The sequence below is a fragment of the Camellia sinensis genome, chromosome 8 (assembly GCF_055761805.1).
Source record: "Camellia sinensis isolate YWXY chromosome 8, ASM5576180v1, whole genome shotgun sequence".
NCBI classification, from domain to species: Eukaryota; Viridiplantae; Streptophyta; class Magnoliopsida; order Ericales; family Theaceae; genus Camellia; species Camellia sinensis.
Window position 1 is genome coordinate 18,582,429 of NC_138968.1, and position 21,976 is coordinate 18,604,404.

Below are 21,976 nucleotides of genomic sequence, written 5' to 3' on the forward strand. Positions count from 1 at the left end.
GTAAGGGTAGAATCAACATTTGGAAATCATTCCAAACACGGCCTAAGTTTTTTATTAAATACATAATTAAGATTAGATTTGACATCTCTTAAAAAAAATTAAAAAAATTATTATCCTATTTAAATTATATCATATTATTTAAATCACATTATCACATCAGTTTTAACTCAATCCATATTTCAATATTTCGTAAAAAGTCAAAACACACAACCCCTCTTTATACCTCCCGTGAGTGTGAGATTATAAACGCGTGGAGTCCACACTTGAGACATATTGATGGGGTCTACCAACCAGCTGCATCTTTCCCATCCCGCGGTCTCCCTCCCAATTTTCCAGCCTTCTTAAACACGTCTCCGGCGATTTCTTCACGGCTCTACAGCGTTTACTTTACGCCAACCAACCAGACTCCTCTTCTTCACCACCACCACAATGAGCCGATTTCAGTCCCATCGAAGAATCCCGATCCGCGATGCCCAACACCAAGACGATGATGATGAAGCAAACGCATCTGAAACCCTAGCCTATGGCGATGAAGATCAAGGAAGTACCAAACTCAGACCTTCAGACCACAATTCCACCGAAGATCTAGAACCTTTCATGGGAGTCAAGGTCCGCCGAGAAGCCTCTCGTCATAGAGATTACAGGGGTGACTATATCGACGTCCCTTCCCGCCCCTCTCTCATGAAGATTATTCGGAAACAAGGTAATTCTCATAATTGCTTTTGGTTTGGTATGGTTTGGTTTGATTTGATTGCGAATTTTTTATTATTTTGTTGTTTGATGATAAAGTTTGGAAATTTGAGGATGAACTTTTGATTTTGATTTTGATTCGTAATCAGGGATGAAAGAAAGTATAGATTATAATATCAATTTCTACTTAACATAAAATGTGAATAATAGCATGGGCATTATTATAGATAAATAAACATATTTCCCTACGTTCATGTTGAAGTTATATAATGCATAATTTGTCGGCACTAGTTGTGAGAATTTTTATTATTATTATTATTTTGGTTATTTTTTGTGAAAATTGTTAAATTTTATATTTTGAACTCTCATTTCATAGATATAGTCTATAGAGGCAAGGACCACTTAATTTTTATTTAAAATCTAGAAGCGACGAATTTGTATAATTTGAAAATAATTAATAGGCAATATACTAGTATATAAAGGGTTTTTCTGAAATTGATTACTTCAGTTGATTACGAGTTGGGATTTTAGAAGTTTGAAGGCTTACGTGAACATTGACACTGCATGTAATCGTCACTATCTTCTGATCATTAGGTCCTGGCTGGGCTAGTTTGTTTCTCTCATTTCACATCCAACTAGTATGCATAGGCTCTTGTTGGTCGTTTGAGAAAGGGTAATACACCATTATCCAACACCGAACAAAATCAAAATCCTCAGTTTACTTGAAGTTGGAGGCGATGGTCACTGTTTAGCGAATTTTGAGTTGTTCGAAATTTGTCATTACTCGTTAAAATACGCATTTGTGTATTGTGAGCTGTAGCTCACTGCAAATTGGTGGAAATAGAATGATTCTGTGTTTTACTTTCCTTTTGAATAAAATTCATTTCTTTGGTGTGGTGTATTTAAACATTTTTGTTACGTTATATGTTTAATGTCATTTGGGATCTTGAAGCATTGACCATGTTTCTAAGTAATAATTAGTGTAGGGATGACTCTTTGTACATCGCCAACTTGTGTTTTTAACCTGGAACTTTCTGTGATAGTGTTTCAGTCCATGGAACATTCATATAAAGGCATATAGGAATTTTGAAACGTAGGACCTTTTTTTTCTTATAAAAACTGTCTTTGTTTGTGGGGGCTAGAGCACCCCCCCACACAATTTCTTTCTTTTCCTTTTGTGGGTTTAGTTACTTGCATTAAGGGTTGTTTGGGGAACTAGCTATTTTAGTTGACTTTTTGATTTTTTACAAAAAGATATATAGACAAGTAGAGTGAAGAGTTGATGTTTTTGGTAGTGGCTTTTTGACTTTTTGGCTAAAGTAGCCTATTGCCAAACTTGGTCTAATTATTGTTTATATTTTTGGAAGTACATTGAACACCCCACTCTTCAACAAAAGTAAGCGAATAAATATGTAGAGAATTAATATTTGGTTTTAATTATTGAAAGCACAAGCAATCCCCACTTTTATCGGAAATGGTGATGGTCTATGAATCATGGACACTCCAAAATCGGTGCCGTGGCGGTGTCCGACACGAGGACACGCTGGGAATACGTACGGGACACGATTTAATGATTTTTTTGTAAGGGACACAGCGGGGGCACGCGTGTCCATATCGGGACATGGCGGGGCTCATTTTTAATTTTGTTATATTTATTTGAGGTCAAAATGTAATATTTAAAAAGAAGAAGAAGAAAAAAAAACAACGATGTATAAATTGTTTATACCATCCATTGAACTAGTCGGTAGTGAGACAGTCGATCCAATCGAACGAAGACCCCCATTGAACCAGTTGGCAGTGAGATAGTCGATCTAGTCGATCGAAAACCCCCATCCATTGAACTAGAACCAGTCGATCCACCTCCATCTAGTCGACTTGAGCATCGTTGATCCACCTCCATCCAGTCGATCGAAGACTTCGAAGGTAAGCCTCTCTCTCTCTCTGTTTCTCTCTCTCTCTCTCTCTCTCTCTCTCTCGCTCTCGCTCTTGCTCTCTCTTTGTTTCTCATACTCTCTCTCTTGGTATATATATATATATATCTCTAAAGTTGTATTTCTTTTTTTAAAAAAAAATTATAGGTTTATATATATGTACACAGTATGTAAAAAAAAAAAAATTATCATTCTAATGTTAATGTTAATTTATAATGGCTATAATTTATAGAAAAAATGTCTAGTTCAAATTTTGCAAAATGGTTATAATTAAACAACAATGAAATGAAGAAAATGGATTACGAAATCAAATATGATTAAAATTGAACAACAGAGTTGGAAATAAGGCGGAAACAACAATGAAATGAAGAAAATGGATTACGAAATCAAATATGATTAAAATTGAACAACAGAGTTGGAATATATGCGCTAAATAATCAAAATTATCTCATATAAAAGTTATAAAATTTTTAATTAAAATACATGATTAAAATACATAAAATAACTTACAATTACAATCGTAGCAACTGCAAGGATCTTAACTAGGTACAAACAGAAAGAGGTAAATTTCACTCAGAGCTCTCTGGTTTTTCAAAACACTGAAAGATCCTGAATTGAAGAGTGCCGAGTGATTATCATGTGATTACAATATATAGAAATATAAAGTAGCCATGTGACTTTAGATTGATGAAAGCAGCTGGCAGCGCATGGGCAAAGCAGATGCTGTCGGTTGCTTTCGGTGGAGTGATTGCACAGTTGAGCAGCTTTTCACAAAAGTTAATTGGGTGAATAGTGATGGTGAATAGTAAAAGTGAACAGTAATTTTTACTATTTATCACTTTCGGTGGATCATTTAAATAAGGGTTCAATATAAATACAAATTAGCAGCTTTTCTTAAAAAGAGTATTGATTGAAGCTAATTTATATTTATAGAGAATCCTATGTTGATCAGGCATGTGGGTCCTGAGCATCTTGGAACTCAGAACGTCCATATGAGATGGGTTGAGTAGTTGATCCTTCAGAAGAATGGGAACTTCCTGAGCCTTCTTTTGAGCTATCTGAATTGGAAGTTGATTGGGCTTCAGCTTGGTCCACAAGTTTGCGGGCTAATTGAAGCAGTTCATCTCTGGATGACTTGGACTTGGTTTTGGACTTTACTTTGGGCTGAGCAGGAGACGTAATGGGCGTAGCCTTAGCTTTTGATTTGGGCTTTGATTGAGTCTTTGGCTGAGCTGTTACTGCAGGAGCTTTGGACTTAGCCTTGGACTTTGATTTATCAGTGGATGAAGTAATTTTTGACTTGGATGGTATGGGCTTGGAACCACTAGATGAGGGGCTTCCAAGATTGATCGGAGGAAGACTGGGTTGACTTCCTTGGCTGATTGCAGCAGTTGGGTTCTACCGAGCATGAGCAAGTGCAGGAGTAGGAGCACATTGATTAATGGGGAATTCTTCTTGAACAATTTCAAATATGCGGGGCACATTAAATTTAGCCCACCATTTGACTGAATGCTGACGAATGACTATTTTATCATCAATTCCATAATGCCATTTGAATATCCAGGGTATTTTGTATTTGGACATAAAAATTAACAATGATGGAAATGATCTCTGATGAGCAGTGAATGGGTAAACAGAGGCAAAATAATTAATTAATTCAATCAATTCATTAGGGAGGATATCTGAGATGGCGCCATAATGAGTCCACCATCTCAAAAACCAGAAAGGTAATTCTGACTTGAATTTTTGATCAAAAGAAATGAACCAAGAGTGACTGAAGTTTTCATTTTGGTACGAGAAGATCTTGAACCAGGCATCTATGTAGTCATGGTAATTGTATTGAATAGTGTGTCCTGGTAAATCACGAAGCTGATAAGGACCCCATTCAGCTAAGGAAACAATGTTGTGGATGTAAATAGAATGATACAGAAGCTTGTAAGCATAGGTTCTATCCTGGATTGGTTTGATCAGAACTAATTGATGATGGATCAAAATATCTTTGTAATAGGAGAGTGTTTTCTTTGGATGTGAGAGAATGAAATGGCATCCAGAGCCAAAATAGGATTTAGCAATTTCATTAATGGTTTGACTCTTGGGATGACTGGGTTCTTTGTAGAACAGGTTGGTGGTGTGTGATTTGGTATAATCAGATTGAGATGACCTGACGGGGTTAGCAGGGAATGGAGTGACTGAGACCGTTTGGCTGGAAGAGGCAAAAGGATCAGTAGCCAAAGCAGATGAGTAATTGGGTCCGGGAATGTTACCAAGAACTTGGTAACGGTTAATCATTTCAATGGAGTGAGATTGGGTGATTGACTCCAAAGGAGGCGGAACATGGAGTTGATTAGGTTTACTTGAAGAAGGGACCAAAGCCTTTGAAGGAGGCCTTGGACGAGACATCTGTGAAACAGGAAACAATGATTAGCAACCAGAAAGAAGATCTAAATAATTCTGGTAGTAATTCAAATGACTAATGTAATCAATGAGTAAATGGCGATGAGCTTTAATCTGATGGTGGTTAATATATTGAGCTCTTTTAGTAGTAGGTTTGGCTAATTTGAGGCGATGCATACGGTGGTTAACTTGGCGTATCAGGGTTGTGTAATGGGTAATTTGGGTTTTAATATAGGCAATGTGTGGAGTAGCACTCATCCCTTACCCCCTGTAAAAATTCGCGGGTAAGAAAATCAGGAAGGGAATTTTGACAACCAGGGATGTAGGTAATATCAAAATAAAAAATACTTAAAATAGATTGCCAACGGGCAAAAATTTGTCGACTAGCAAGATTTTAAACATCTTTTTCTAAAACATATTTGGCAGATTTGCAATCAACACGAAGTAAAAATTTTTGATTTAAGATATCATCTTGAAATTTTTGAATACATAAAACAGTAGATAAAATTTCTTTTTTAATAGTACTATAATTTAATTGTGCTTTATTCCAGACACCAGAATGGTAGCGAACAATTTGTTCAGTTGAGTGAGAAGTGACTTTCTGGAGAAGAATGCCACCATAACCAATATCAGAAGCATCAGTTTGAATAATTTTAAATGAATTCTCAGTAGGAATACTAAGACAAGGAAGAGACTTAACATATTGTTTGACTTGTTGAACAATAATAGTATGAACAGAAGACCAAGGAGGAGGGTTATCGTTTAACCTATCAAATAGAGGTTGACAGACTTTCCGGAGGTCTTTATAGAACTCAGCAATGTAATTGAGAGAACCTAAGAACCTTTGTAATTGAGTTTTATCAAGAATTTCATCAGGAAACTTAGACGCAAACTCAATTGAGCGACTAATAGGGAGGATAGTATTGTGATGAATATCGTAGCCTAAAAATTTAACTTTAGTTTGAAACAATTTAATCTTAGGAGCAGAGATAACTAAACCATGACTTTTAATTGTATAAAAGAATGCAGTTAAATCTTTCCAATGTTTAGTAATTGATTTTGAAAAAATTAATATGTCATCAATGTAAACAATAGAGAAATGGCTAAATGGGTTGAATATGTCATTCATTATATTTTGAAATTCACTAGGAGCATTTTTCAAACCAAAGGGCATGATATTCCATTCATATTGACCAAATGGTGTATTAAAAGCAGTTTTGTATCTATCTTTAGGGTGAATTTGGATTTGCCAAAAATCACTTTTTAAATCAAATTTACTAAAAATAACAGCTTGACTAAGGCGTTTAATCAAATCTTTTTTATTAAGAATAGGATATCGAATCCATTCTAAAACAGCATTTAATGGTTTATAATTAATGACTAGGCGAGGGAGTCCTTGTTCTAATTCAGCATTTTTGTTAACATAAAAAGCAGGACATGGCCATGGTGATTTACTAGGGCTAATTATTCTATTTTTTAATAATTCATTAATTTCTTTTTTACACATCTCAAGTAAATCATGATTCATTTGAATGGGTTTAGATTTAGTAGGTATTTGTCGTTCATTAAAATTCTTAATGTATGGTAAAGTAACTACATGCTTTTTCCTATGTCAAAATGCAGTAGGTAAAGTCGAACAAACAGTGGATTCTAATTTTAATTGAAAATCATTAATTTGAGAAATAATAACTGGATCAGTCAATTGTTGGTCAATACGTTTATAATTGATTTCTTCTTTAAGGAAATTTAACTGTCGAGTTAATCTATTAATAGTATGAGAAATAGAACAATCTTTTAATTGATTTAATTCTAACATTTCAGGTGGAGATAAAAATTTAAATGTAACAAGTTGTCCTAAAACATGAGTAGTTATGCCTTCACTAGATGTAGTAAATGGATATAGTAAATAGATAAATGGCGTACCTAGAATGATCTTGTCAGTCATGTTTTTAACTAAAACAAATGAAGTTTTAAAGCATGCATTATCTTGACAAACATGAACTTTAGGTAATTTATATTTGATATACATTTGACTACCATTAGCAGAAGTTAATTTTTCATGACATTTTTCATAATACTTAATAGGGAGTAATCCTTCTTGGACACAATTTAAATCAGCACCAGTGTCGATTAAAGCACTTAATTCGATTACAAAGTCTTCAACAACAATTTTAATTTTTGAATACCATTTTTGAATATAAATTTTGTTAATTAGATTTAAGCGTTTGTCTTCAAGATTATTTGATGGAGATCGATTATCAAATAAGAGTTTATCAGGATTAGTATGATCAAAATCATGTTCAGAGTTATTGTCAGATTCATGACGTGATTGATGTGAATTGGGTTTGAAATTATTTAAACTGTGATTAAGTTTTAGAGTAATAATTTCATCTTCTAATTTTCTGTCTTTATGTTGCAAATCTTTGATAGTTTGTTTAATTTGATTGATCTCAGATTGTTTATCTTGTAACGTAATTTCTTTAGTTTTATTTTTGAATCTTTCTAAAGTCTTGGATAGACTAATAATAGGCTTATCAAACTTAGGTTTATTGTCTGAATGAATTAATAGAGATTTTAATTTATCAATATATTTTTGTTTTAGAGTAGGATCATCTAATTTACTAATTAAGTCAATGAGAGCAGATTCTTCTTGAGTTTGTTTGGTAAGAACGGTAATTTGTTTAACTGGTTTACAGCAGACATCATTGCATCCTAGGGTTATATTATTATCAGAATCACTACTAGGTGAACTATTATCAGAGGAAGTTTCTGGATTAATAGAAGATGAATTACTAACAGATTGGTTTAATTGAAAGATTTCAAATATTTGATTCTTATATTCATCATTGATTTGTAATTGATTAATCTTATCTTTTAATTTTTGTTTTTCTTTACATTTATTAGAATAATGACCTTTTTGACCACAGTTATAACATGTAATATCTTTAGTAGATTTAGATTTTTTGTAATATTTCTTTTTGGGTTTAGTATAAAATTTATCATTGGATTTGGAAGGTGAATAGTTCTTTTTGTATTTATAGTTGGATTTATATTTATGTTTAGAATATTTATGTGATTTCCTACGAGAGGGTGCTACAGGAGGTAAACTATATTGTTCACAGAAATTTCCTAATTCATAGTTAGCTTTATGTTTATCTTTAGTGGCTTTTTGACTAAGTTTAAGGTCAATACACATTTTTAATCCTTCTTTTTGAATCGTGCTAATTATATCACCATAGGTTAAATTATCATATTCAATAACACCAGTAGGTTGACTGAGAACTTCTCTAATTTTGTGAGCGAATAAACTAGGTAATCCATTAATAAATTTTTCTTTCCAAAATGATTTAGTATAGTCTTCTCTCAACATAACTCTGGAAGTAAATACATCTTTATACCATCTAAAATCACTTAAAGTTGGATAGGTAAGATTACTAAGTTAATCATGTATGCGAGAATAAATATTAGTAGGGGTACCAATAAAATGTCGGAAAGTCTGTCAACCTCTATTTGATAGGTTAAAGGATAACCCTCGTCTTTGGTCTTCTGTTCATACTATTATTGTTCAACAAGTCAAACAATATGTTAAGTCTCTTCCTTGTCTTGGTATTCCTACTGAGAATTCATTCAAAATTATTCAAACTGATGCTTCTGATATTGGTTATGGTGGCATTCTTCTCCAGAAAGTCACTCCTCACTCATAAAAAAAAATGGTTATAATTTTTTTTCCCTCTCTTATATTTATGGAATTAATGTTACTATATTAGTGTTTGTTAATTTTGATTTAGGATGAATATAATATGAATCTACATAACGCATAAAAATATCTAATAAAAAAAAAATTCACCGTGTCTCTCGCCGTGTCCGTGTCCCCATTTTTTTGAAATTGCCGTGTCCGTGTCCGTGTCCGTGTCCGTGTCCGTATCCGTACTTCATAGGTGATGGTAAACAAAAGAGTTGTTGGAAAGTGGACACTACAACAAAAGATAAGTGAATAAATATGCAGAGAATTGATATTTGGTTCTGATTGTTGAAAGAACAAGAAATCCCCACAACCATCGGAGATGGTGATGATGGCAAATGGAAGAGTTGTTGAAAACTGGACAACTAAAGTAAGATGAAGGAATTTGAAATATTAATGCTAATGCATGGGCGTTGTTCCAAGTTAGTTACACCTCACATGCAAAGGGCAGCATCCCTTCTCACAATCATTTCTGTAAGGTATATTTTGTTCTTGCATGCAATACATGAAAGTGTATTTGGGTGGTTGGGGTTGGAGCAGTTCTCTGAATGTTTAATATGGGAATGAAAAATGCCTTCATTGGTTTAGAGCATACTAGATTAATTGTAAAAAATCTCACTGTCAATCCGAGAGTTTTTTATCAATGCTTTTTCTGTTATTTTCCAAACTACCATCTTCCATTCCACAGGTGACGATAAAGTTCTGTTCGCAGATAAAGTTTTGAAGTTTACCGCTTCAGGAAAGATGAAACGACGTATTCTTATAATTACTGACTTTGCCATTTACATGGTTGACCCGGAGACTGATACACTTAAAAGGCGGATTGCCCTGGCAGCTGTAGACAAGTTTTGTTTGAGTGAACTGAGTGACAATTTCCTTGCAATTATCATCCCAACAGAATATGATATGCTCTTGGCTAGTACTCGAAAGACTCAAATTGTGACTCTGTTGGTAGAAGCTAACAAGAGCACATCCGACTATGAACTCGAGGTGGTTTTCTCCAACAGGTAAATGGATCTTATGCTGTCACTCGTTATGCTTATAATAATTATTTTATTTTATCTTCTTTCCTTTCCCATCACACAACCATTTATCAAGAAATATATGTAAGAATGTTCTGTCTGTACAACTGCTTTGATCAAGTGGTGAAAGGGTTGTTTGTTGGGATTATAGGCTTTCCTAAGTAGGCTTGGTTCAAAATCATCGGTGAACCCTTTTAACCTTTTATGCATTTCAACCTTGATTTGTGAGTTCTAGTCTTGTGTGTCTACCGTGAGAAGTTGAGATTCAAGTTGTATTCAATTCACTCTTCTTCACTGCTGATACATTCATGTCTTGAATTCCTACACTCGACATGTTTTAATGCGTATAAAATTATATAAAGTGTATAGGTCATTTGGTGTGAACTCTTGGTCATGCCTTTTTTATTTTTTTATTTTATATACCCACACTGCCAGGTTAAAAAATCAAATTGATTCAAACATCGATGTTTGCCTATTTATCTTTTTTATTAATAAATTTTAGATCTTTGCATGCGAATCACATGTGCACCCATGGCTAGTTAGATTTTTTGGGAGCTGCTATTGGTAGTCTTCATCTCCTTCACTTTGATTACTAGTGATTGTGCATGTGTATGCAAACGTATGCATGCAAGGATGCATGATATGTGCATTTAATTATTGTTGAAAAATACTATGAAGATAATCAATTTGTATTACAAAGTTATTTGAGCTGAATTTGATGGGGAAACTTTTGAAATTAATGGGACAAGATAGTCATTGTGCTAAAAATGTGAAGTAGAGATAGCGCCCGGCAGAATAAGCTTCAAGGACTACGACCAAGACGCCATTTACAATGTCATAGACGACATCAAATACTCGACAGTCTGTATCGAATTAAGCAGAATTTTCTAATGTTTTACGAAATGTAATCATTAGTGTAAAAAATAGTGATGTGACTCAAGATGTAATAGTTGATGATAAGGAAAATATAGTAAGTAAATAAAATTTTGAATGGTTTCATAAATAAAATTAATAAAGTTTTTCATTAATCATGACAGTGGTTACATTAATATCAAACCATTCTCTCATTTTTGGGGACATTGCATCTAACCAACTACTGTCCCCATTAGTTAATATAATACAAGGAATTCCTCTTCTAATAGTGAGATCTGATTGCAATTTAACAAATATATAAAAATCTCTCTGGTAGCCTACTAAATTTTTCATTAATTCGGTAGGGGATTGTCAAGTATTTGATGTCGTCTATGACGTTGTAGACGGCGTCTTGGTTGTAGCCCTTAAAGCTTACTCTGCTGGAGAAGTAATTGTGTCGTCCGAGACTTCTGGCCCAGGCGGTTTTGCTTGTTCTTGAGGGTCCTTCGAGGTAAAGGGAGATTGGGCGGATGGGCCGTTGTTCTGGTTTTTGTTATCAGAGGAGAATGAGAGTTCTTTGTCAGTATATAAATTGTTGATATTATTTTTGTGTATCCCTAATCTAATCCAGTCGTCTTCCCTCTAAACGGAGAGACAACAATTTTGACATAACTCGTATTGTACAAAACTTCAACTTACAAACAAAATATTATTTTCTGCTCATTTTTTTACTTTTTCATTTAAGAAAGGAAATGAATTAAAGGGGCTAGTATATGGAGGCTTCTCTTTTGTAATGATCTTTTAAAATTTTTTTAATTGGGAGTGTTTTGTGACGCAATCAGTGGGACATCTTTCTTTGCAGGGTGCAAAGAATTGTTCATCCATTTCTACTTCTGCAAGTATTCCCCTCCAGAGTTCGTCTCTGTTCTTCGAAAGACTTTTCCCCTTAGATGAAAATTCTCCCCATTCTACGATGTCGCCCCCTTTCTGTATATACTGTCGACTTGCTGTTGGAGAATGGAGTTTTTCTATATTTGGATGATAGATCCTCCTGTTGGTTCTAGTGAGATCGAAAAATCTCGAGTTGGTAGTTTGGATCTTCTTTGTGCATTGAACCATGGTATGAAGGTGAGGGTTTCCATCTTTGTAGAGCTCCCTTGCGACAAGTATATAGTATTGCCAACAGGCTAGTTGGAGAAGGGATTGGAGTTCTAAGAGTTGTTTTTTTGGGCATGGGCATTGTGGGTAGGTGAGGAAAACATTCTTGGCATAGAAACGGAAAAAGGCTTGGCGAAGCATTTTGTAGTAGTAAACAATGAACTCACACCAGCCGTACAAGGCCTCCCTATTAGTTAAAAAACCCAGTGTGAGTGGTGTGACTAGGGGGGGCGCTGTATTAATATTACCAGCGCCCCCCTCCCTCCTGCTGATCTGGACCGTTCATTGTTGTACTTTTGGACACGTGTATGGATGGGGTTAAAAGGAAGTCACACCCGGGCCCAAGTGTGAGTTGTGTGAGTACTTTTGATTCTTTTGTTAGATAGTGCTATATACGTGTCACTTTTCTGGTAGTTTGCGTGGTTGTAAAGTAAATATTCTTGCAGAATGATAGACATAAAGCAAAGGCGGGAAAATAAATGTGTTTGAATTATTTTGAATGGGGAATCTTCGTACTTAATCACGGGGAATCTTCGTACTTAATCACGGGGAAGCTTTGCTATTTATTTGGTACTAGAACATCTTTGATGGTATAGAGGAATATGCTTTTGTGGTGGGATAACTATTGTGGTGAAGTTGTTTTCTGATACCTTGTTTTGTCCCTCCTTTTCAGTCTTTTTTTTTTTGTTGATTGTTTTGGTATACAATGTTGTACTCCTTAGAAGAATATCCCGAGAATTACGGGCAGTTCACTCAAATATGTGTAAATCGTTTTTTGACGTGGCAAATAGGATTGTGGGAAGAGAGGCGACGATCAACTCCAGCGAAGTTTGTTCCGGTGTATGAGGAGCAGAGGGCAAAAATATCAAAGCTAAGCTGTTTGAACATAAGGGTTAGCAGAGGTAAGAGAATCTGCAGAATTTGTAGGATAAAAGATTTGAAGTGTTTTGTAAAAAATGGGAGTAATGAGCAGCCAGTATCGGAATCCCTTTACGTACCTCTGGCCAAGGACACCGGCAACTAGTGGATATAAGCGTAGTTATCGTGGTCGTGCACCTTTTAAGGCGGCATACATTCGCAGACGGTATGTTTAGAAAATTTCCCGATATATTAAGAAGACTAAGAGGGGAGTAAGGAAGTTACAATTGTATGATGAACAATTAAGGAACGTTAAATTTGACACTAAAGGTGTGGCGAGATTGCTTAATGGTATTGAGTTGGGTAATAAGAGATGTGACTGTCAATTAAATAAAATCATGGCTAAGGGTATAAAATTAATTGGGAATGTTCAATTGGGACAAGATGCTAAAGACGAAATTGTGATCCACCACATATTATTTTTCATCATAAATGATAATAGTCAGTCAGATTTTGTCCCCACACCTGACAAGATATTTATTGGAGTTGGCGAGGGTAATCTTGAGACCTGGATTGTTCATCATGACCAGTCCGACCGGTTTCGGATGCTAAAGAAAATGAGATTCAAGCTCGTTGGTAGCAAAGACAAAGAGTACATTCGTCATGGGATAGAAGTTGTGGACCGGTTCTTCCCAGTTGATGTTTGGACGGATTACAAAGATGCGCTGTTGGGAAATGTTGGAAGTATTCAAAAAGGTGCCATATATTTAGTGGTTGCTATTGTTAGTGGAAAAGAATGCAAAATTGCGTTAAGGAGTCAAATGTACTTTAAGACTATTTAAAATTATAATTTATGTATTTTTATTTGTAATGTTCATGTTTTGAATGAAGGTGGACGATATAAAAACTAGTGTTGTTGAAGGTGTTTCAGCAAGTGATTTAAGTTGTATTGAACTTGCGTTACCTAATTTATTTTCTCAGTTGAGGTTGAGATACAAACAAAAGAATATTAAAGTTGATAAAATATTCCCCCTTTGCGCACCCAATGCCAGTGGGTAAATGTTTATGATCAGAGGTTAGATGGTAATGACAGTCTGTAGGCGTGGTTTCTTTTCCCTGTGGATTGTCAATGCGAGTTAGTCTATTATGGGAATCGTTGTTGTTCAATTAATGACAAAAAGGTGCCATGGATGGTCAAGTATCTACTTGAAAATTCGAATATTAAAAGGGGGATTACGTATTATAAAATGAAGGGGTATTTGAAGTATTCTACAAGTGACATGCTAGAAGATTCGCAAATAAGGGCCCCATTTATTGTTGTGTTATCTAAAAAATATACTAATGATAATGTTGATGTTTGGCATTGTGCCCCACTGAAGGCCATTTCGATTCTGACACGGACTAAGTCTGTGCGTTTACCGGAGAGACAAAGAGATTTGTTGTTAGGAGGTTTTGGGGAAAGTGGTTCAGTTATTCAAGAACGTAGAGGTCATCTGAGTTTGTCTGAGATTGATGTACGCAGAGATGGTGATGATACTAGTGATGTTGATCCTGGTCTGTCGATTTCGGAGGTTGGTGTTAGCAAAAAGGAAATTGATCGTAAAGGAATAGTTGTTATGGACTCCGCAGAATTTTCTAATGTTTTACGAAATGTAATCATTAGTGTAAAAAATAGTGATGTGTCTTCAGATGTAATAGTTGATGATGAGGGAAATGTAGCAAGTAAATAAAACTGAGTGGTTTTATGAATAAAATTAATAAAATTTTTCATTAATTACAACAGTGGTTACATTAACATCAAATCGTTCTCTCAATTTTGGAGACATTGCATCTAACCAACTGTTGTCCCATTAGTTAATATAATACAAGGAATTCCTCTTTTAATAGTGAGATCTGGTTGGAATTTAACAAATACATGAAAATTTCTCTGGCAGCCTACTAAATTTTTCATTAATTCGGTGGAGACTTTCCTTTTTGTATTTTTGTTTAGCTACTGTCTTTTTTTTTTTCACTTTTATGTTGCTTTAATTAACAGCATGCTTCGCATATTTTTGCAGGTTTGAGTATAATGCATCCGCAGATCTTGTGAAGGAAGTTCAATTTGAGGAAGTTGAAGGTATGTGATACATATCTTCTTTAGAAAGTATTTGGCCTGTGCAATATTACCACACCATATTTTGCATGTTTTGGTTTGAGTTAAACTTAAATTGTTGTTCAACTCCTGAAGCTCTTGTTGTTTTGTAATTGCAGGTGGTGTTAGAACAAGAATTGTGTGGAAATGAGTTGCTCTCGAAGCTTTTGATGTTTTTGAATTTCAAGCGGTGTTTAAACAAGAATTGTGCGGAAATGATTTGCCTGTTAGCATTGGTTGACATAAAAAGGTGATTGATTCTTTTCTGGTCGCAAAACTGAGTTCTGCTTTAGCATTAACCCAGACCACACCAGATAATATAGCTTATTGTTTGTGTATTTAATCTTTGGTTGTAATTGTTTTTCCTTTTTTCTCTACAAACAAATCTTATATGCGTGTACTAGTTGTGATTATCAGTATCTCTCATGTCAATATGAATTTGATTACCACTGCGGACATTTCTTAGATGGGACATTTCAAATTGTGACTTTGATTCTTTGTACTTTGTCCTGGAGATAACCAGGTCGCAATGATTTGCAACTTTCATTACTTTGCTTCAATTTACTCGTGCAAGTGTACCCATTTTTATTTATTTATTTTTATCCTTTTTTTTCCCCTGGTTAGAAGGTGATATGAACCCTTGAGTAGAATTCACTCTTGAAAACCAGCTTGCAGGGAGGGTGCACAAAATGCTTATATGAACATGGTTAAACCTTTGTTAATTGATGTTGAATCATAATATTCCACTGGCTCCCGTAACCAACAATTTTGTGGGCCCATTATTTCCAACTAGGTGACTTTGCGCGTGCAATGGAGCATGCAGCTTGTCCCAGTGGTAGGGAGGGCTTGAAGAGGAAGTCTGGGTTCCAACCCTAGCCCACCGATCCCCTCCCCGCATATACAAGTGAGTTTTGCAAAAACTTGGAAGGCAAACCAATCGTCTGAAATTAACTACATATTCAGTTTTTTTGTTTGGTGTTCTGATTCTTTCTATAAGGTAACTGGCCAATGCTATACCTTATCAATGTCTGAGTTAGATTCATTGTAGGTATATAGGACCTACCATGAAAGAGTTTAATCTTTGACTACACATCCTTTTTATGAGTAAAATTCATGGTATAAATTCCAGATTATTAGCCTCCGTTTGGGAAGTGGGTTGACTTTTTGACTTTTTGGCTATTTTGGCTATTTTAGCCTTGGCTAAAAAGCTTGATTTGGGAAGGACTTTTTAACTTTTTGACTTTTTTTTATGAGAGAAGAGTATAATGATTATGGATTGGATGTGATGTTTTATTTTTTGTGACTAAAATAGCCTATTTTGTTTTTTGTGGCTAAAATAGCCAAAAAAGTCCACTTTAGTTCTTTCCAAACGGACCTTTGGTTTTATTATTTCCTTTATTTTTGATGCGGGATTTTACAGATTTCCATAAAACACTTGGTCCTTTGTATGCTAAATTGAAAAATCAACAAAACTGAATAGTAGCATTTGGCCAATTTGAGTTCCTCAGCTAACAAAATAAAACTGTTCAGTTTGATACTAAAGTTTGCTGTAATCTTGACCGAACCGATTACATACTAATAAGTGACCCACTAGAGAATACAATTACTTGCAAATCCTAGTCATCAATGACAAATTCCTGAGTGGGTGAGAAAATGGTTGGTGATGAATGTTCTATCATGAAATCAAAGTCCACCTAATATCAGTGGAAGCACAGTAAATAAAAATCCAGAGTGGAACCACACACACACACACACACTTGACATGAATTGGGTTGGTTCCTTTATTCTCCGTATGACGTTTGGAAAATAACATGCCTAGTGACCTTTACTTTGACCAATACCTGTATATCGTGTTGGATGAACTAACTATTGTCAGGCACACCATTAGTCAAACAACATGAATGAATAATTTCCAACATGAATTATCTCATTGTGGAAAAGATGAGGATGATCCTATCTCATCCACCCTCGGCGTCAATATCAGTGGTGTCAATGTTGGTGTTGAACCTTCCGAGGATGGCCGGTTTCCAGTACCAACCCGTCGGATATCCTCAACCCTTCTCACTATATCCACCATTTTAGGTCTTTGCTCCGGCATTTTAACTGCACAAGCCAACCCTATTTGTAACATTTCCACCATCTCTTCCTCTATGTTCGGATATTTCAACAGCTCCACATCGAATACTTCAGCGGTCCACTCCTCTCTCACTACCGATTGAACCCATCTAACCAAGTGTACAACCTCATCGCCACCGGTGGCGTGGATTGGAGACTTTCCGGTGAGAAGTTGGAGGAGCAAGACTCCATAACTGTAGACATCGGATGATTGGGACAATTTTCGGGTGTCTGTTACTTCCGGGGCTCTGTACCCTGCAGTCTGCATCACTGGTGGAGTTGTTGGACTTGTCAGTGTCGCCAAACCAAGATCAGAAACGCAACCATATTGTTCAGAGTTGAGGAAAATGTTTGAAGCCTTAATGTTTCCATGAACAAGCTTCCCATTTTGTATGTGGATATGTGCAATGCCTCTTGCTGCACCGATTGCAATTCTTAGTCGGGTTTCCCAGTCTAGCGGAGACTGGTTTTCGCCTCTTTTAGCTGCAAAATTAGGATTCATTAGAAAACATTTAAATCATCAATTGAACAAATAGAAGTGTTTGAAAAATGTTTTACCATGTAAAATTGCAGACAGGCTCCCTGAGCTATAGTAGTCATACACTATGAGCTTTTCATCCTTGGAATAGTAATATGCTCTTATTGCAGCTATATTTTCATGCTTAATATTTCCAACAACTTCCATCTGCTGCTGAAATTCTCGCTTCGCCACGCTCACTTCTTTCAACCTCTTCACCACTACCGTCATTGCATCATCCAACGCCGCCTTATACGTTGTCCCAAGTGTCCCCTTCCCGAGCACCTCAGCAGAAGCCCTCAACAAATCTTCCAAGTCAAAGGCAAGATTAGAGCCCTCAAAGAATACAAGCTTGTCGTCACCATTGCCATGTTCGATCCCGGAAACCACTTTCTTTACAGACTCTTCTTTTCTATGTGACTTGGTTGGGACCCTATTTTCACCTTTTTCCTTTGAGTAGCAAACAATCATCAGAAAAGCAAGCACCACAAACCCCAGAGCACAACCACCAATTATGATTCCCAGTATTGCAGATTCACTAAGTTTTGTGGGCGTCTTTGATGGACGAGCTTCAGGTGGAGAGGGTGGAGGAAGTGGAGGAAGTGAAGGAACAAGAGGAAGTGGAGGGGATGAACTTTCAGGGGAAAGATTGTTACCTGAGAAAGCCGAATTCGGAAATCTTTGAAGAGATCGAGGTACAGAACCAGTAAGATTATTGTTAGATAAATCCAACAATTGCAGGCTGGGGAGATTCAATTCAGGGATTTTACCAGAGAATGAGTTGTTAGCTAGATTGAGAGCGGTGAGGTGAGTTAAATTTGCAATTGAATAAGGGATGCTACCATTAAAACCATTATTTGATAAATTGATGACTGAGAGATTCATCCAAACTGAGAAATCCAAAGGCAAAGAGCCAGAAAATTTGTTGAATTGAAGATAGAGGAGAGTCAAGTTTCCAAGGTTGGAGAAATCGGAAGGAAAAGAACCCGATACGCGATTAGATCTCAGACTCAAGATCTGAAGCGCTGATAAGCGACTTAGAGTGTTCGAGGGGATTGAGCCATGAAAGCCAAATCCGGGCAATCGGATAGCTGTAACTCTAGATTTATCATGGTTGCAAGTCACTCCGGTCCAGCTATTGCAAGCCGAAGAATTCACATCCCAGTTGAGAGGACGCGAATGAGAAATGTTATGTATGAAATCAAGCAAGGCTTGTTTGTCTTCAATTGGCTCGGCGTTCACCAGTAGGAAAATAGTTTCTGCCAAGAAAATCGCCAAGAAAATGAACTTGATGCCCATTTCTGATCTCGCAAGCCAATACTCAAGGAGCTCACACACAGAGTCTTGTTAATTGACTGAATGTTTTTTTAACTCTTGCTCATCTAAATGAATTTGCAAAAGAAGAATCAAAATTAGAATCCAAAATAAAGTTCTCACAAACAATATAAACTTTCAAATATGGCCTTTTTTTTATGATTTTTTTTTTTGGTTAATATGAGGCTTTAAATTCTACCGTTTTGGTCAAAATTAAACATATATGTATATTAATTTGGTTCCAGAAGAAAATAGAAATTGAGGTTTAATTGGTTTTTCCTCCGTTCTTTGCTGACTTCTATTTCTTCAAGCTTTCCTCTACTCTGTTTGGCTGCTGAAAAAAATGTTGGAAAGGAAAATAAAAGAAAATAAAATTTGCGCTCATCTTTCTCTCTTCGATGTTTATATGCACATATATGTACATGTGTGATCTGAATCAGATTGTCTAAGACTTAAGGAAGGAGAGTGAAATTGAATATTTTATCTGGTTCTAAACGCAAAAAATTTCAGTATCCGAAGTGAAGATTTCTTTTCTATTTTCCTATTATTTCTCATCTAGAAAACATAGCCTAATCAAAACGGAGGAAAGGAAAAGAAATTTTCACTCTCATCTCTCTCTTCCTTTCCTCGGCCCTTGACTAACTTCTGCTTTGTCAAGTCTTCCTCTGCTCTGTTTGGCTGCTGAGAAACATGGACGAAAGGAAAAGAAAAGAAAAGAAAATTCGATCTGAATCAGATTGAACTAGACTTAATAATAAGAGTTAAGTTCAAAATTGTACCAGGTCCTAGACGTGAAAATTTTCAGGATTCGAAGTGTAGATTTCTTGTCTATTTTCTTATTATTTCTTATATAGAAACAGAGAGCCTAATGAATATTATACTACTGACTTTGCTTTTTCAAGCTTTCCTCTGCGCTGTTTGGCTGCTTGAGAAAATTGGAGGAAAGGAAAAGGAAAAGAAAAAGAAAATTGGAGTATGTGATCTGAATCAGATTGAGTTAAGAGTTAGAAGAGTGAAGTTAAAAATTTTGCCAGGTCCTTCCTACACACGAAAAATTCCAGGATCCAAAAGTGTAGATTTCTATTCTATTTTCCGAGTCTTTTTCATCTAGAAAACAGACAATAATTAAAACAGATAAATGTTTTGAGAAGGCAAAGAATAACTCACCTTAGTTTCCAGATCGCAATAAAAGACAAATCTACACTTCAATCAGCGCTTAGTCTCTCTCTCTCTCTCTCTCTCTCTCATCTCTGCAATTTTCACTCAATCCTCTCCTTTAATTGCCTCTCATTGTTGGTGTGAGATCCAAGAGAGAGAGAGAGAGAGAGAGAGAGAGAGAGGAGACTTTAGTTGTTGACAATGGATGGGGATGATGAAGATGATGGTTAATCAAGTGTTGACCTGCTTATGCTTGCGGAAGCAAAATTGATTAGAGGATGAAAATGCTGTCTTAAATTTTTTATTAAATAAATATTAAATATTCTATATGGGTATGGAGTCTATAATTTTATATTTATGTGAGATATTTAATATTTATTTAATAAAAAATTTAATATTTTTAAAATTATTTTAAAGAATAATTGACACCGATCAAAGTAGTGATTTCACATAAAGAGATGTTAGTTAATACGGTATTTGATTGGGGGATTTGGGGAAGTGTGCGGGGAGCAAATATTCAGGCAAGCCCGCACTCCTTTCTTCTAAGCTCCTGCCAGTCCGATCGACCTGCGAGCACAACGACGGTGAGCTACCCGGCGGTGTGTGGCCGAAAAATCCCTCCGACGATCAAGTTAGACACACACACACAGGGATAGAGAGAGAGAGAGAGAGGACTGAGTTGTGTTTAGTGTATGTCTCACCAAATGTTTATTTGTCTCAGCATGGAAGGCGCAGACTTACTTATATACCTTCTGCGCGCCAAATCTACTCTCATTCGTCTCTCGACACGTGGTGCTACTATCCCATCTGTCAGCACAAATCTTGCTGAACATCACCTAACCCGACTTCCAGCCCACTCTACTAGGAGCTCGGCAGCCGGGCTGCATCATCTCGGCAGTAGATGGCCGTGTTGTGTAGCTGGCCAGAGCGTCCCGCTCGCCGCGCTCTGCTTCGACCGAGCTCGGGCGTATCCCGGCATTGCCGAGCTCGGGACAGCTACGCTGGTTTGCCGTCGGCCTTATTGCCGAGCAAACACATGTAGCTCAGTCGAACCTTGTCTTTCCTGGCGCCGGACAACCCATTTGACAGGCTTCGATACTAAGAAGCTATGTAGCTCGGTCAAACCACGCCTTGCATTAACCGGGCAGGATCTTTCAAGACAGGGCCGTACTACCTCGGCCCAACCCTTGTTCGACCCAAATCCGTCCGGCCCAATTCCAGATCATAAATCTCCCTCTCAATTGCCCCTTAATTCCGTCCGCGCAAGCATGACTGGGATTACCCATTCTGACTGGGGTTACCTCTCCTTGGTCCTCGGGTCACCAGTCGATGATCGGGCTAGCTGACATGCCTGTCTTCAACATACTATCTCTTGACTTGCTCAGTCGTCGCCTCATCTGACCTTCCCGTCTGTTCAACTCTGACGCTGCCATGAATGGGGACACGTGTCAATCTCCCATTGGTCCTCGAGCGGCCAACCCAGCCGTCTGTTGGCATTCAAATTTTTGGCGATTTTTTCTTCCTTATCAGCATGCCTAGCTTCCTTCATTTCATTCCTCTTGCTTCTCATTTCTCTTCGACGACCCAGAGCTTGTGCCCTTCTTCCCTTGCCTTTCCTCAGCTTGTGCTCAACGAAGCAGCCACTGTCCTATAAAGGTATGTCCCCCAACTCTTCTTTTGCTGCTATTTCACTTTGTATTTCGCACATTAGGACACTAAACTCGTAGTTTATAGGACATAGGCACCCAGAATCGTCCCAAACCCTTAACTGTTTATGGAGTTCTTCACTTTGTCTAATGAACATTGAAGATCTGGGGCGGACCGGGCTCCAGGTCTTCTTTTGATCCAAAAAATCATTCCGACCGAGCAAATAGCTTGTTTGCCTCAACCTTTGCAGAAACCGGGGTAGCAAAAGGACTTGGCCGCTCAACCGGGCTATTCTCTAGTTCGCTTGAGCGACCGAGCTCCTTAGCTAGCTTTTTACGACCGAGGTGGTTTGGCACAATCCATGACCGAGCTCAAATCCAACTCGTTTTACGCGACCGCGCTCCCACTTACAATTACCCTCCATTTTCCTGCAGAGTCCAAGGGGAC

At 36.7% G+C, this 21,976-nt stretch overlaps 2 protein-coding genes across 5 annotated transcripts; one reads left to right on the plus strand and one right to left on the minus strand.

The window, feature by feature from the left end:
* The first annotated feature begins 206 nt into the window (after nt 1-206).
* LOC114288135 (uncharacterized) lies at nt 207-15,338 on the plus strand. 2 transcript variants are annotated; one of them, XM_028231616.2, is made up of 4 exons: nt 207-703; nt 9,446-9,764; nt 14,705-14,763; nt 14,898-15,338. In XM_028231616.2, the coding sequence occupies exons 1-4, from the start codon at nt 430-432 to the stop codon at nt 14,927-14,929; spliced, it is 684 nt and encodes a 227-aa protein (XP_028087417.1). In that variant the 5' UTR covers nt 207-429; the 3' UTR covers nt 14,930-15,338. The 2 variants fall into 2 exon arrangements, with proteins under 2 accessions (XP_028087417.1, XP_028087418.1); XM_028231617.2 differs by having other exon boundaries at nt 229-703; nt 9,470-9,764.
* Nucleotides 15,339-16,287: 949 nt separating this feature from the next.
* LOC114288134 (putative inactive receptor kinase At4g23740) lies at nt 16,288-20,168 on the minus strand. Of its 3 annotated transcripts, none has more exons than XM_028231615.2 (3): nt 19,892-20,168; nt 17,452-18,792; nt 16,288-17,376 (listed from the first exon to the last, which is right to left on the minus strand). In XM_028231615.2, exons 2-3 carry the CDS (start codon nt 18,707-18,709, stop codon nt 16,706-16,708), a joined length of 1,929 nt encoding a protein of 642 aa, XP_028087416.2. In that variant the 5' UTR covers nt 18,710-18,792; nt 19,892-20,168; the 3' UTR covers nt 16,288-16,705. The 3 variants fall into 3 exon arrangements, with proteins under 3 accessions (XP_028087416.2, XP_082738298.1, XP_082738297.1); XM_082882172.1 differs by having other exon boundaries at nt 17,452-19,402; nt 19,892-20,104; XM_082882171.1 differs by having other exon boundaries at nt 17,452-19,405; nt 19,892-20,085.
* Nucleotides 20,169-21,976: the final 1,808 nt, after the last annotated feature.